General features: G+C 35.4%; 2 protein-coding genes across 2 annotated transcripts in view; one reads left to right on the top strand and one right to left on the bottom strand.

The window, feature by feature from the left end:
• The window catches only part of LOC127858077 (uncharacterized), a 61,263-nt gene extending 56,488 nt beyond the window's left edge, over nt 1-4,775 (bottom strand). The window contains exon 1 of the mRNA XM_052394963.1: nt 4,373-4,775. Within this exon, the coding sequence (XP_052250923.1) occupies nt 4,373-4,579 (207 nt within the window). The 5' untranslated portion in view covers nt 4,580-4,775. The remainder of the gene's footprint in view (nt 1-4,372) is intronic.
• A 159-nt stretch (nt 4,776-4,934) lies between these two features.
• LOC127857244 (uncharacterized) overlaps nt 4,935-17,893 on the top strand; it is a 48,660-nt gene continuing 35,701 nt past the window's right edge. Inside the window, exons 1-2 of the mRNA XM_052393660.1 lie at nt 4,935-5,239; nt 6,814-6,907. Of these exons, the coding sequence (XP_052249620.1) occupies nt 5,072-5,239; nt 6,814-6,907 (262 nt within the window). The 5' untranslated portion in view covers nt 4,935-5,071. The remainder of the gene's footprint in view (nt 5,240-6,813; nt 6,908-17,893) is intronic.

Genomic DNA, 17,893 nt, shown 5'->3' with positions numbered 1-17,893 from the left:
CCTGCATAAATAGTTTGGAAGTGCATACCGTATTTATTTAAATTTTAGAACAACAAAGTTAATGTTGAAAATGGTTCATGATAGTTCTATGTATATTGTTAAATCACTCATTTTAGGGCAATTATAATTTTTTGTTTAAAAAGGCAATCTAACTCAACATCTGCGGATTTTAGGTGATATTGATACTGATTTTAAGTTTATGCCATGTTTTATACAGTTAACTTGAATGTACGGATAGTTTTCAATTCATTGCTTTGTAACTGAAATAATGAACCCTGAACCTTCCTGTTACTTTTAATTTAGTGTTTTTTGGAAAATGAGATTTTCATGTTAAAAAGTATGCATTATTCAAGATAGATTAAATATAAAGACAATTATTGATACCTGCACTTTGATAATATTTCATTCCTTATGTGTGTAGTTTTCTATCCTTGACATGAATAAGTAATCATGTAAGAAACAATTTGTTTGCAGCTGGTTGTTACTGCATGTGTAATTTCTATTCAAAATGATGGTTTTAATAACATGTGATTCAATGAGAAATGCATTTCTCAACTGTATCATTTTTTAATTTATATATGAATCATATTTACTATATGTGTTCGTTCATACATGTTGCTTATTGTTGATGTCTTAATAAACCAAGAGTACAACATGTATATTATCAATATGTGTTGTTGCTCGAAAATATGTTTTTGTAGCAGGAAGTGCTATGGGCTCGATTAATCTGAGAACTCCACAAAATATTAATAAAATCCTTCTGTGCCTTTTAGTTCTTAAGACAGAAGTAGCCAGTTGGTATTACACATCTCCTAAACAAGTACAGCACAATGAAACTTAAGGTTCTATAATCCTAAATTTTTATAACATCTTTATATCCACACAAAAATATTGATGATTGTGGTGCTCAGATTCCAAAACCACCTGTTTGGCAAAATAATGCAGATGGTTAGATTATGATAAGTGCAAGAAAAAAAGAATAACTCTGGAGATAATAATTGATATGATATTCATTGCTTGACAGAATCACAATTGACCTAGATATTTATTTATGTAGTGATGTATTTTTCAATGAGTGCCTTAAGATTCCATAAACATATTAACTTAAAATAAATAATCTCGATGGCGGAAATGACTTATCATTTCATGTTCATGAACCGATTTTAAAATACTCTGTAGACTTATCTGCTAGGCGGTGAGGACTTTTAGACCACCTGATACACTTCAACTATATTTGCCCTTGTTCAGTAACCGACTAAAGATATGCTAACATAATACTGATGACTGATGAGTCTGTTGTGTCTTATATTCTCAATGCTACTTAAAATATTAAGTACATTTCAACGTTTAGACTAATAATAAGCAAATTCGTTAAATTGATATCCCCCGCCAAATAAATTTTGATTATTGATGGGTGCAGAACTAACAGAAAAGTTTATTTGGAGGGTTGTACCCTTATCTCGCTTATTTAAAAGTTACAACATAAAAAAAAAAACAATTGGCAATAACTCTTATTTAAGAAAGTGTAGGGTTCTAGATTTTGTGCATGACATCTCTCCTCATTAATATCTTAACATCCATTAAATTTCATCTTCAAATCGTGTATAGTCTCTGTGATATAGTCCTGAAAAGTAAAATCAGACATGTACATATGTTCTAGGGTTATGTTTCTTGTGCATGGTACTTTTTCTCATTGACAATTATACACCCATGACATTTCATGTTGAAATCTTGTATTTATAGTTTGATATAGCCCTGAAAAGTTACATCATACAAAAAAACAAAGGGCAATAACTCTTATTTAAGAAAGTGAAGGGTTATGGTTCTTATGCATGGTTCTATAAATGAGATATAGCCCTGAAAAGTTACATCATAAAATAACAATAACAAGAAAGGGCAATAACTGTTATGTAAGAAAGTATACGGTTATGGTTCTCGTGCATTGATAATTATACAACCATGAAGTTTTATGTTAAAATCTTGTATAGTATCTGAGATATATCCCTAGTTACATCATTCAAAAACAACAAAACGCAATAACTCTGAGGTATTTCAGAAAGCGACGGGTTATGGTTATTGTGCATGGCACCTGTCCTCAGCTATATTTATACACCCATAATGTTGAAAACTTACATTGAGTTTCTGAGATCAAGTCCTGAAAAGTTTGTGAGTGACTGCACTGACAGACAGACCGACGGTATGTTAAAGTATATTTAGCGTACTCGGGGTACATGAAAGTATACTTAAGAGTACACAGGGTACTTTAAAGCAGTACCCGAGCCGAACCGACAATTACCAATCGAGCTTATTGACAGATTAAATAAATGATGATAGTGGTAACTATGATTGCGTGAAAGATAATACAATGGTTTTCCTGAATTGAGTGTACATGTGAATTAGCTAAAAAAATGATAAAAACACCGATTGGGATTATACATTTCTGGAACTGAATTTGGTTCATAATCAGTTTTTACATTTTTTAAGCTAAAATAATATATATATATATGTTATATGATCTGAAAATATTGTCTTAAATCAATGTTATATCTTTGTATTAAAACACTGCAACACTCATGACTGTAAATTAGGCATAACCATATTTCTTTACAACGTAATGCATGTACATCATCGATATAACATATATAGCATTTAAAACGAAATTTGTTTTAAAATTCAAATGTTTGCATGGTGTTAGAACTACTGTTTTAATATCTTTGTTGTGGACAACGTGTTTACGTTGAACGTCCGAAAAAAAGATGTCCCAAAATAAGCAAGCTGTTAAAACGCGAAATTAAGTTGAATTGAAACAACAATGCGTTAAATATTATTTTTCATCAATCTGACATTTTTCACGGCGACTGATCGGAGCAATCTCACGGGGGTACTGTGAAAATCGTCAGATTTCCGATTTATCTGACAGATCTCACGATCTGACAATATTCACGCTCATTCACGGTCTATTTCTTTCCGTAGAGATAGCTTATGTCGTCCGTTTGTAAGCTCAATTTTGATTGGCTGACGGGTTCAATGGCTTATTCTAAAAATAAATGCTGCTCGAGCAGCATATTGCTGCTCGACCAGTAAATTGCTGCTCAAGCAGCAATATGCTGCTCGAGCAGCATTTTTTTCTGCTCGAGCAGAAGTTAAAGTTTCGACCCCTTTGGTGCGCCATATATTTCCGCCTGGATAGGGCATTCGTTTAGAAGAGACTGTTTTAAACTTGAAATTCCATAAAAGCGGAAAGCATCGTGCCTGATTAAACTTTGTGAACTGCACAAGCTAATCATGGGCGATACTTTACGTGTTACTGGGTGTGGCTCAACTTGTTTGTCTTATTAATCGCTTGAACCGGTTGGATAAGTGTTTCAGAAATATGTAATGGTATATCTGAGTGATGTCTATCCGCCCGTCAGTCCGTCCGAAACTATAGGCACGTTTACAGTTTTCAAAATATTTGACCATCTTGATATTTAACGTACGAACATGAAAACCCGATCATTTATTGTTTGCACGGAAGGCTTTTAAATAGTGCAAAAATAGTGCAATATGTTGTCCTGTTTATGAAAGTCGTCGAATCATCCTTTTATTATTTTTTTACTTCTTCACATTTGACGAAGGGTATATAGATTTAAGTTAATGTTTTGAAAATATAAAAAATACTTAAGGATAATTAATTGACAAATAACTATATGGCCCCTCCCCACCTATCCCCATCCCTTTCCCGCACGCCACGAAGTACAGGGGACTGTCTTTGCTAACACCTTTGCTAAACCCAACCTGTGTAAACCCACCCCAAGGGTTTGTATCTTTATCGATATAATGTTAGTGGAATATATACCGTTTTTTTTTAAATTGATATATATTAAACACCCAAAGGTTACTAAACAGCCCCAGACCCGATGCATAATATGTTAATAATTATTTACGTACCGGTATATTATTAATTGTCGTCGAAAATTCCGTTCGTCCAAAAACGTTTTGCTTCCTAATCCATATCATAGTTTTATAGCGAAATCACATTTTTACATTATATACGCGGGTTTACTATGATTGGGATTATAATAGTATGTAACAATTAAGCCTCGCTCTGGGAAAATGGGGCTTAATGCATGTTTGTAAAGTGTCGTCACAGAATAGCCTGTGCGGTCCGTACATGCTAATCAGAGACGACACTTTCCGCCCGAACTGGATTTTCGCAAAAAAGAGACTTATTGAAACAAAACTATATAATGAAAGAGGAAAGTATCGTCCCTGACTAGCCTGTGCGGATTACACAGGCTAATCTAGTACGACACTTCGCGCACATGCATTAAACCTCGTTTTTACAGAGCGATTCTAATATGTTATTAAAGTTGCTAAAGATCGCGCTCACCTTGACGCTTGCAATTCTGTCCAGGTCAATGATATCTGCTAGCGTCCCTCTACTCTGCAACCTCAGCCGCCCGCCGGTCTCTCGCTCCTCGAGATGAATGTCGTCGTCAAACGTTAACGCTTCCGATGACCTCACTAACGACGCGTCCTCGTAAGCAGCACAAATGGCAGCCAGTACCGCCGCGACGAGAAACAACGTATGCCTCATAGTTACTAAGTACCTTCGAAAAAGTAGAAGCGCGTTTCCCTTAATAATTTAATATCCGAACATCTCATTACGTTGATGTTAGATTTAAATCATCTAGTTTCCTCAACGAAGAGTTATGGAATATAGCTAAACATTAAAAAAAGCATATGTTTCCCCTAAAGCTATCGAACGTTATCTGATTATAACAATGTCTGCGTTTAAAATTCTACTAAGTACTGCATTGTACCGACACGGAACAAGGATAGTTTGCAATCGAGCGTCTGTTATTGGACGATTGCAGACGGGGTCAAGGATTAATACCTACCCACAGTTTATCGGTAGATTGAAAACTTAATATCGCTCAGACTGCGCTGTTTGAGTTGACAGAACATTTTGATCGCAGCGCAGTGTGTTACACAATTTGATTTTGGCTTCAATAATTCTAATGGTACCGTTCATTACATGTTATGAATAAAACTACGACATGCTATTGCAGAGCTTGATATAAAAACGATGGGATTTACAATATTAACAAGATGTCTATTTTTGACGTTCGGTATGACGTCATTTACGTGTCTGATGACGTCAGGGGTATATTTCGAAGACGGTTACGATCATCACTATACATATTCGTCTGAGTCTGACGTCCTGGGGATGCATAACGTCACAACAGTGATCAAAGTAAGTACCAAAATTGGTTGCTACAACTATCGTTTATGGTGACGTCGTTTACGTCCCCGATGACGTTAACGCATTTTTATTCTAACGTCATGTGATGTCATTTCGATCATTAGTGCTGAGTGTGCAATTATTGATCGATATTACATATATATTGTTATTTTTTATTTATGTTGTTGATCGCGTTTTTGTTTTCGTTATCATCACCGTTGTAATGCTTTCATCTTCGTTGAATAGTTTATTCGGTTTTATAATCTGTTTTCTTATATTATGTTTCTTCATGTATGTTTATGATTATTTTGCTATTCGTTTTCCGTGTTAAACTTAACAGAGGAATTGTGATACTTCGTTCATTAATATGGTATAGTACTCCTTAATGAAGTGTTTTACAACCTTGTCAAACCTGTCCATGCCCAAGTGTTAATATGTTAATGCATTTCTATATGACGGCATATAGAAGTCGCACTGTCCGTCTGTACGTCCGTCCGTTCGCTTGTCCGTCAGAAAATTTCTGTCTCAGCCACAACTTTGCCATTTATTGATTGATTTTGAAATAACTTAAAGTAGCTCGATCCAAGCATTACCAATCATAAGACGACGTGTCGCATATAGCACTTTTTCTCTGCCTAAAAGGTCAAGGTCACATGTAGAGGTAAAAGGTCAAATTTGATCATGAAACAGCTTGTCCGGAATGTAACTTTGTGATTTATCATGCAATTTTAAAATACTTAGTAACTTAATAATAAAAACCACACTTGACCACAATAAGGTATTTCACCCCCCCCCCTACCCCAAAGGTGAACGTCACGATAAAAGGCCAAATGTCAACTTTGTATATTAAACAGCTTGTTGGTTACTGAATTGAGATTATTTGGTACATACGAATGTGTAATGCCCCTTGTCGGGGCAGATGTGGTACGGGAGATACCCAGGTTGGTAGATATGGTACGGGGAAATCGTTGGTATGTATTTGCTAAGAAGAGTTTTGTGCAACTACCACCGCATGAAGTCTTCCGTTATCAACATCATGTCCACAGCAGATAAAACCATCGACATATCACCCTGACTTCTAGCAACAGCTTATACATTAGTATCAACAGCAATGTCAACATCATCGGCGTTCATTTCAGCAGCAATAACAGTACTATCAGTACAAGATCCATTACTTGCATATGTTTTGTCACATAAAAAATGAACCGTGCTCTGGAAAATGGGGCTAAAGTTTCGTCCCAGGTTAGGGGACGACAGTTTCAAGTATCGTACCAGGTTAGGGGACGACAGTTTCAAGTATCGTCCCAGGTTAGGGGACGACAGTTTCCGCTTTAATGATATTGTTCATTCAAAGGAAGTCTCTTCTCAACAAAAATCCAATCTAGGCGAAACGAGTCGTCCCTGATAAGCATGTTACTGGCTTATCTCTAACGATAATTTACGCTTATGCAGTATGCCCCTTTTTCCCAGATCAAGGCTCAGATATATGCAAACATAGGTATTACTACGCCGATAAAATATATTAAAGCATGTGTAAATACTTCCATTATTGGATAGATACTATGCAAACGCGTCGTTACTTTCAGTTCCGGATCCGGTCCGTGAACGCGACTTCGGAAGGCGGTGTCCTGCATCAGTTAATAATCGACAGCTTCGTCCAGCACTCCGAGCACGGATATGGTAAAACGTCTTATTATTAACCTCGTTGAAAAAATCTTGAAAGCGGACCTTATTGCATGTGCTTAAAGTATCGTCTCAGCTTAGCCTGTGCGGTCCCCGCAGGCTACTAAGTGACGACCCTTTCTGCCTACAGTTGTAATTCAATTAGGTTAATGTGATGGCTGCACAATACAAAAATCAGGTCAATGTGTTATCTGTATAATGCAACACTGTGGTAAATGTGCTCCCTGCTTTATACAACAATCAGGTCAGTGTGTTCTCTGCATAATTAAACTAAATCATGGCCATTCATACATTGACAAAGAAATTAGTTTTTACAACGATGTATGCATTTGATTTTTTCGTTCATTTGCTCTTCTTTTTGATATCAGAGTTTATCAAATTGAAGCGTTTTATCATCCTCTGATATATTGTTTAAGTGCTAAAAGGTAACAACATTGCAGGGCATGGACCTAATTTTTGTAAAATAATACATGTCATTTACCCACAATCTATTTCATTACATTTCTATTTGATTTATTGTTTTTTAATAACAAAAAGAAATACATCTGGAGCAGTAAGGCAAAATTCCGTGGCATACAAATATAAACAAACAATAGAAAACATCCTTAAGGGTATGGCGATTTAAAAAAGTGCTATGTTGCAAATAATATTATAACATGTATATTGCCTTTATAAGTTTTGCTTGTCAGCATGATCGTGACAGTCCAACTAGTGTTTTCCGGTCAAAATTAGCAATGTTTGTATGAATCCGGAGCGAAATATACATAGGACAATTTGTTAGTGACTATTTGATATGACTGTAAAGTGGTTAAGTCTTTATCGTGTTTAATTTGGTTGTAGTTGTATGCATGAACTAGGATGTACTTAATAGCAATACTTCACTATCTATCCTCCACAGTCAACATGTAAGTATGCCCTTCCGTTTACCAGATCTGCTTGACGCTCTTCACCAGTGTTTATTTCCGTTGATCTCAATGGTAACAGCAACTTTTGTCTAGTACTTATATTGATATTTAAGTGTAGACCCAATCCGAAAATATTGTGTATGCCCCGGCATTAACTGATGTGGGAGGTACATTTTGATTGACACATCGCCCCGGCATTAACTGATGTGGGAGGTACATTTTGATTGACACATCCTTCCATTTATAACTAATTCCAAAATGTTTTATTTTCTTTGCAACAACTGTTTTAACTCTAAATTTGATTTACTTGAAAACGAAAGTAGCCATCGCTCTTGAACCCGGCTTAGCAGTGAATTACACTGACAGAGCCAGGCACATAAATATCCAATCAACAACGATGTTTTAATAAATGTAAATAAATGAAAAATACTTATCATTCTGATTGTATTGGAGCTAGTTTTAGGGTTAAGTGGTTGCATATGCGTGCATTATTTGACACGCCTCGTTGTTTTAAAGGAATAGGGCGCGAGCTATCGATTAAGGGGCAAAAACACAAAAAATATTGTTTAAAAGTCTGTCGAAGATTTATTCGGGTTGACATACGGACTAGAAATATTGCTTGGTTATCGACCGACTGTGAGTTAACGGCTGGACAGATTTTTTTAAAGTGACTTTTTTTTTAAAAGTTGTCCAATTGCCCATAGGAGGATCAATGGATGCTTTTGATTAAAGCTAGTTTTGACATTTTTTGCGGCCCGCGAAGACAGGTCTATGATAAATTCTAGTTAATGACCTTGTTATGATTCCAAGATCAGAGGGTAGGGATTTTTTTCATTGCTCTTCGTCAATTTTTTTTCTCGTTAAACATGATTTTATATATTTATTTGAATATATTGGGCTCCTTAAAAAAATACTATCCATGGTACGTTACTTCCACATGTGCTCCTCACAAGTAGTTATTCCGTTGATCTTGATTGTGACACCAAATAGTATGTGGTACTTACAGTAATATATTAAAAAGTAGACCCAATCCGAAAATATTGTGTATGCCCCGGCATTGACTGACTGAGAGGTATATAATAATTGACTCATCCTTCCATCTCTACATGGTTAACACAAAATGGCACATTCCATAGAATATCAATTATGTTTCCTACAAAGCTTTCATGCTTGCATGGATGTTTTCCTTGAACACTATCAACACACCCACTCTAACCTTACATCATGTTGCTGTTGACGCTGACCTACATTTGGCTCAGACTAATGCAGAGTCCAATCTCTTGTTTAACCCTTTTCAACTTAGATATATATTTGTACACATTTGTAGTCTCTTACCAAATGCTATTAAATTAAATTCCTATTTAACAAGATGCAAGTTGTAAAGGCCTTATTTTCAACCCTTAGATAATGATAAGCAGCAAACAACATAAAAACCTAGACAGTCCGTGAGTTACTCGAAGAGTTAGAGTTAGAACGGTATTTCAGAACTTTTCTTTTTTCGTCAAGCTGGTTGACTGCCCCTTTAAGGCTAGTGACTAATTACTGACTTTACAATACTGATCTATACATCGTATCTTAAAATCTGTTTCTTGTGCAAAGTATGCTGTCTCATCATGTGTTTTAAAAAGTCCTTTTTTAGACAGAATTTCACTACCAACACCCTACCAGCTCACATGGAAATATGTATAATAGGTGCCCAATATACATAATAATGTATCTTTATCAAGACATGGCAGTGGGGAAAGATTCGTGATTAATATCATTCAACATGTATTTCTATGAAGACAGTCAAGAGCCACTTATTCAGAAAACGGATGCAATTTTTATTAATTGCTATTTCCAGCCATCCACTATTAAAGTACTCACAGTCAACAAGGGTGTGTGTTGACCTTCTTGTTTTACTGTAGCTGTCTTATCCAGAGGTTTTGATCTAGATTCCTTTCCATACTTGTATGCAGCGAGAAAATTGATGCAGATATAATTGCGCAAATGTTCATGTTTTTTGTATGTACATGCTATTTGCATCTTCCTCCCATGTCGACATTAGTAGATTTCACGCAAACAATCTGCCTTCCATGTACACTTAAGTAGATTTTACGCAAACAATTGAAGGCCACAATTTACTGTACATGAAATATTAATGCTAGACATTGTTTAATATATAAAAAAAACATTTTAGTTGGCAATTGTGTTATGCTCTCTTCCAAAAACACTTTTAATAAGTTAACATTCAGACTGGAGGAGGATGAATGGTAGATTGTTCTCAAGTGGTTCAATACAGAGTCATGAATGCATACTTCAACCACTAGTTAATAACTAGAAGTGTTCTCCTCAACAAGGAAGATTTTATTCATACTGAGAAATGTTTAATTGAAACTTAAAGTGATTTTTGAAAGACACGCTCAACTTAACAATACAATCATTGTGATTATATATTTGGAAAAAGTATTTTAAGTGTGAAAACCCACCAATGGTTAAAGAGGTTTGTTTTTAGAACATTCAGTTCGTACACTTATTATACAATTTTAAGCAAGCCCCACAAGATACTTTGCAAATTATTTGTAATCGACTGACATATATATATAGTTTGATCATATAGAATACATACATGTGCTATGTTATCTCCTAGATCATCTATGGCAGTATAGTACTTGCATATTTCTGCATATAATTTTTTTATCATTTGTTTTCAATGGTTTTTATACCTCAATATAAGCAATAATTTCCTTTTGCCTTATTAAAATGGCATGAGCAAACATTTTGGTTCAAATTGCAGTATAAAGTGGATTTTAACAAATTTACAATTCCACTGCAATTTACATAATCATTTTTAACTTTGCTTTAATTAATTATCATTCTTCCACCACCCTAACCTATTTTATGTAGACAGATTTTGAAATTTAAGGTTATTTTGCGACAAATATTGTGGTTATACTGCAATACATTAAGGAGTTAATCTGCTATCAAAACCTGTAAATGTTGTAGGGCTTTTTTCCTTTTTTGCGTGTGGCCTGGGTCAGCGATCTCACAGTTTTGATGCAAGCATTTCACAAATCTAATATATCCACACTATTTTACAAAACCAGCCTTTGTAAGTTGTTTGACATTTAACAGACATTTTATATTCAAAGGTACGATTCATCCGTCTGTCTGTCACAAACTTTTTAGAGCTATATCTCAGAAACTATTTAAGTTTTTTAACATGAAACTCCATAGGTGTCTATATATAAATGAGGAGAAGGGGGATATCAATTCAACGAATTTGCTTGTTGTTAAGGAATTACAATATAAAGATGTGAAACTCCAGCTGCTGGAGCAGTATTGAATTTTCATTAAAAACAATTAGTTGGTCCTTTATTTAAGGCAAGTGACCGATTGCCCAAACAGTACAAAACAGCACAATACAGCACAATACAAACCAACATAAACACAAAATATGAATAAAGCTGGGGTCACCGCATTGGAACGGTCAATGCAAAGCATTGGGGGTTTAAACCTGGTTATAGAGCGCTCAACCTCACACTTGGCCCAGCAATATTCATAATATATTTAAGTGTAAATAAAATTTAACGTCATAGCATTGTAACTCAAATTAAACAATAATAAAAGGGAATTAAAACGCATTCAATTTAATTACTATTTAATTACTCAATTGAATTGAAGATACAAGAGTAACAGAATTACAACTTTTTGACGAACGATCAAATAAAACTATTAACAATTGTCAACTACATTCCTTCTTTATAGAAAAGATTTGAGAATATAGAATCATAGAGTTAATATCTCAGATAATCATCGCACAAATACAGGAAGAAGCAGCAATAATGGGTGTACATATTCCATATTACATAGCTTGGTTGTTTATGTGACTGCTTAACAAATTAAAAATAATTAAATCAAACAAGAAACGCCTATCAGAGAGAAAATATAAATAAAATGGAACGTTATAAACCCAATGACCTATGCATGTAGATTACAACTGGGAAAGTCGGTCGTATGACGTCACAAAAATCCATAATGACATAATGACGTGAACACATTCCAAGGGCAGTACTTAATAAAAATATTAATGGGGCTGTGCTACTAATAAAACAAGTTTAGGTGATTTAATATATTAAGAAGCAAATGAATAAAAAGGTAATTCCATTAAAACGACATTATTGGAATCAAACAGTATATAGGTGTTTTGACAACTGAAGACAGAAATGATTTGATGTACGATTTGAGTCCAAATGTAGTTTACATGCAGATTTTTTCATACGACACAATGACACAGTATGAAACTGGTGAAACCAGTGTTGTAACGTTAGTTCGGCTAAAAAACCACCCGAGTGCATTGGACCGCCATTAAATTGTATAGTAAAACTTCAGATCTTTTGTTTAAAAGTCAGCATGGGGATCCAGATTTATTCGAATTAGAATGAATTCATTTGAATCAAATAAAATATAAAAGTATTTTTTTTTATCTCGACAATATTTAAATAAAAGTAAAATTTGGGTCAATTGATATAAAAAACCTGGTGAACAGATTAAAGGTTACGCTAAAGGTGTAACAACTGTAGACGCTACCCTTTTGACTAAATGTTCATCACATTTGGTAAGAATTTGTATCATCAAAATATCACAACAAAGATGAAATCTAAGTAAAGTGTATTCAAAACTTAGGTTACCATGTCAAATTTAAGAAAAAGCTTATGAACACTATAAATGCTTTGATTGTTTTAACTTAGTCAAATGAAATATAGCCTGACTGGTTTAGGATCGCATGGGTTATATAGATTTTATAAATATCAACATAATATTCAACATCAGCGCATTCAAAATGCAATGCCAATAGGTTTCATATTATAAATATTGACTAACTGGAGTCTTTACATTCCGCACTCCAGGGACAAAATCCTTTTAAACACATCGATAGACCAAAAACTACTTATAACTTATTACATTCTGAACCGCCTTGTCACTTAGGTTATGTAAATTAATGCCTATGTTGCAAATGCATAGTGATTCTCTACAGCAGTTGTTTAAATGTGAATGCAGTGGTAAAAGCTGGTCACAAAACGAAGTTCACATTATTTGTATAACAAAATTAAGAGATTAACGGAGACTTACCTATGTTGAAGGTTGATCACAATTTTATCGAGTGCATACTGTTAAATCTTCTGTGCTTTAGTATTTGCCTTGCATATTGTATTTTGGTCCTCTACTGAGGGTTAGCTAACATGGTTATTGGCTTCTCTTTGTGTTGTCTACAATCAGCTTCAAATCTCCACTTCAACCACTGGGAAGATTCGAACAAACATTCACATAAATGATCAATGGGTGACCCTCTATCAAAGTTGTTCAAAACGTTCCAGTAAGATGCATGTATTGATCGTCAGTAGTACGTCGGCATATAGTAGGTGACATTTACTCCTTTTTGTTAATCACTGCTCTTGTTTTACATTGCACTCCTCTTTTTTATGCCCCCCTTCGAAGAAGAGGGGGTATATTGCTTTGCTCATGTCGGTCGGTCTGTCGGTCTGTCGGTCCGTCCACCAGGTGGTTGTCAGACGATAACTCAAGAACGCTTGGGCCTAGGATCATGAAACTTCATAGGTACATTGACCATGACTCGCAGATGACCCCTATTGATTTTGAGGTCAATAGGTCAAAGGTCAAGGTCACGGTGACCCGATTAGTAAAATGGTGTTTGAATGATAACTCAAGAACGCATACGCCTAGGATCATGAAACTTCATGGGTAGATTGATCATGACTCGCAGATGACCCTTATTGATTTTGAGGTCAGTAGGTCAAAGGTCAAGGTCACGGTGACCCGAAATAGTAAAATGGTTTCCGGATGATAACTCAAGAATGCATACGCCTAGGATCATGAAACTTCATGGGTAGATTGATCATGACTCGCAGATGACCCCTATTGATTTTGAGGTCACTAGGTCAAAGATCAAGGTCACGGTGACCCGAAATAGTAAAATGGTTTTCGGATGATAACTCAAGAACGCATATGCCTAGGATCATGAAACTTCACAGGTAGATTGATCATGACTCGCAGACTCGCAGATGACCCTATTGATTTTGAGGTCACAAGGTCAAAGGTCAAGGTCACGGTGACCCGAAATAGTAAAATGATTTTCGGATGATAACTCAAGAACGCTTTTGCCTAGGATCATGACACTTCATAGGTACATTGATCGTGACTCACAGATGATTTTCAGGTCACTAGGTCAAAGGTCAAGGTCACAGTGACAAAAAACGTATTCACACAATGGCTGCCACTACAACGGACAGCCCATATGGGGGGCATGCATGTTTTACAAACAGCCCTTGTTCTATCTCGTTCCAACGACATACTTACTTGAGATCAAAGTACTGACAGTACTGGTGTGACGATGCTTTTGAGAGGATGGATATAAAAGCATCAAGTTAAGTTTATCTACATCACCACAATCACCACAATTGTGTACGTTGGTACGAAAAAAAAATTTGGTACAAAAATTTTGCGAAAAAAATTTGGGTATGAAAACAAATTTTGGTACGAAAAAATATTTGGGAACAAAAAAATTGGGACCGAAAAATTTTTGGGTACGAACAAAAAATTGGGGATGAAAAAAATTGGGTACGAAAAAAAATTAGGTACGAAAAATTTTAGGTACGGAAAAAAAATTGGGGGAACGGGAAAGTAGTGTCGTGGGGAACTTGACCCACACTCGCACATTTTCGGCCCTTTCCGTCAAACATCAGATACGTTCCTCGAAGGCAATAGTATGAATACACATTTCGGAAGCGGTAATGCGGTCCTACCTACGCACGTCAAAATGTAAGCGAAATATGTACACAAATCTGTCAGGGATGATTGAATTCACGAAGAAAATCGTGTATTGATGTAAGTTTTTTGAAGAAATGTTCAGAAAATATATTAAACAAGAGCTGTGTTTGTGAAACACAATGCCCCCTGCTGCGCAGCTTTGAAGCCATATATTTTACCTTTGACCTTGAAGGATGGCCTTTACATTTCACCACTCAAAATGAGCAGCTCCATGACATACACATGCATGCCAAATATGGAGTTGCTATCTTTAATATTGCAAAATTTGACCTTTGACCTTGACCTTGAAGGATGACCTTGACCTTTCACCAATCAATATGTGCAGCCCTATGAGATACGCATGCACGCAAATATTGAAAAAGTTATGGCCAATGTTAAAGTTTTCGGACAGACAGACAGACGCTTTATATTTGACATTTGACCTTGAAGGATGACCTTCACCTTTGACAACTGAAAATGTGCAGCTCCATGAGATGCACATGTATGCCAAATATCAAGTTGCTATGTTCAATATTAAAAAATAATGGCCATTAGAGTTTTCGGACGGACGGACAGACTGACACACTGACTGACTGACTGACAGTTCAACTGATATAGGCCACCCTACCGGGGGCATAAAAAGCAATGGCGATATTTTTCTCAGCCACATAATTGTTAATAGTTTGATATCACAAAATGAAAGTGAAAGTAGAACTGTAAAAAATGACAACCTGTCAACGTGTTGTTTTTGCTGGCACGAGAGGGCGATTACACTCAATATTTACCGTACCCGGGATACATGTAAGTATACTTAAGAGTACCCGGGGTACATGTACGTAGTACCCGAGCTGACAATGAACAATTGAGCGATACTGGAAGGTGCAACATCTCTCACGCCCCCTAGCATCGCCTTTAGCAGTATTCAATTCTCAACAGAAAAGAGCTGGAGTCATTGATCCCGAGGGACAGGAAAAACAATTGATTAATGTTCGAAATAAATAATTTGATTAATGACAATTCTATTATTTGAGCCAGGTCACAGGAAAAGCGCAGTCAAATCAGTATCCAATTAAATTATTTGTTATTATCAGAAAAACGCTTTTAAGCAAACAGCTTTCAAGCGACTGCAGGCTGATCTAGATCCAAACTGGCAACATTTGCCTTAATGTCTCTTTTACTGTGACACAGTTCATTTAACTTTAAAATGATAAAAAGTAGTAACACTAAAAAAGAGTATACAAACCAGTAAAGAGTTTGAAATCAATGTTGAATTTCAGGACAGCTTGGTGATCTGCAAATCCCCGATGAAATGTTGATATGGGTATCGGGTATCATAGTCACTCAATAAGTCGCAAAATGCTCGAATACAATTTATAAAGCACAATGTGACTTATATTGATAACTAAAAATACCAGTATGCCAGTTTTGCCGTGTCAAGCTGTTAAGATCCAGAAAGTCCTTCATTCACATCGAGTATATATCCTTCGAATTCCAACTATTGTTGTCATAAGCGGAGATTTAGTGAATAAATAATTCATATATCCTAAATGGCAGCTTCTAAATAGCGAAACAAGCCAATTTATGCAGTAAGAAAGTTTTGAATCGAGACTCTCATGGGGCGGCCATTGTTGAATGTTGGAACACGAACGACAACTCTGCTAGGAGAATGTTATCAATGACGAGCAATCTCCTACGCAGTGGCGAATGCAAAAGGGAAGTAACCTGTAAAATCGAGTTATCTCAATCGGACTGGCTCGGTCTTTTACATAGGCCATTGTGAATTTTTTTTAGATGGTTATCAAACCTTGGACGATGCTGTTCCAGCATCGTCAAGAACGACTTATTAACTCGAACTCGAGGGAACAGTCAGCTGAGTCGAGTGAACGATATAGAAAAACTAAATGAAAGAGGCGTGCAATCAAAAAAGAGCGGTGCAGTTAATATATGAGGGGTACATTAAACAAAAGAAGAGAGCATTTAACTATCTCCAGGGAACGACTTACTAACTCGTGGGAACGAGTAAGCTATGTTGTGGGACAACTTACTAAGTTAAGGGAACGATCGAGATAGGAAAAAAGAGTGCAAAACTAAATAAAAGAGAAGTGCATCGAAACAAAGAGCGGTGCAGTAAACTGTTTAATGCACTTTCCTTTATTTAATGCACTGCTCGTTTTTCATTGCACTCTTCATTTATTTAGTTTTGCACTACTCTTTTTTGTATCTCGTTATCTCGACTTAATAAGTCATTCCCTTAACGGAATACTTAATATTACTTACTTATCTGCCAGGAGAAAAAAAGTCAGTTGAGGAAGCCAAGAAATCATGCGATAATTTCTAGCTGCTTACCTACTCTGGAATGAATGGGTTTAGTTTTAACCTACGCCTTATATATTTTAATTTGAGTAAAGATTTATGTTATTCAAATAAAAGTTGGTTTGCTATATTCTCAAATCTTTTTTCTAAAAATAAGGGATGTAGTTGACACTTGTTCGTAATTTCATTTCATCGTTCCTCAAAAGGTTGTAACTTTGTTGTTCTGGTATCTTCCCTACCATTGAGTTATTAAATGGTAATTTTATTCACACTTATATGTATCATGAATATTGCTGGGCCAAGTGTGAGGTTGACCGTTCCAAGGCGGTGACCCAAGCTTTATTCTTATATATGTTTATGCTGTTTTGTATTGTGCTGTGTTGTACTATTTGGCAATTGGTCACTTGCCTTAAATTAATGACCAACTAATCGCATGTCACTAACATGCAATACTGCTCCAGCACCTGGAGTTTCACTTGTTTATTTTCAATGAAAAATTTAAAGATATTATGTAATTCACTACAGTAAACATATAAGAGCAATGATTTATTTTTTATTTTTTTATTCAATATCATACATACAATGTAAACATGTGTATGATCATACAACATAGTGATTGTACAAAGCAATAAAGTTCAGACATGTAATACAAGATATGCTAATATAGTATTTATTTTTTTAGAGAGAAAAGAAAAGAACAACAGCAGAAGAATAGTTATGAAAAATGATGAGTTGTATAAAGGCGGAAGAAAGCATACTGGGCTTGTGTGTTTTGTTGTATATTCACAATGGTCTTGTTAGATTGAAAAAAAACTAATAATAAAAATAAACAAAACTATTTTAGAGAGATAAACTAACATTAGAGTGAAATGTATATAAGTGGACAAACATCATGAGAGATTAATCCGATTCCATTTTTGTTCAAAGATTTGTAATGTGTCATTTCTGAGGGCTATTT

This window comes from Dreissena polymorpha, chromosome 14 (assembly GCF_020536995.1).
Source record: "Dreissena polymorpha isolate Duluth1 chromosome 14, UMN_Dpol_1.0, whole genome shotgun sequence".
NCBI classification, from domain to species: domain Eukaryota; kingdom Metazoa; phylum Mollusca; class Bivalvia; order Myida; family Dreissenidae; genus Dreissena; species Dreissena polymorpha.
Note: the sequence above shows the minus strand (reverse complement) of the source record. Positions and strands in the feature narration are given on the sequence as shown.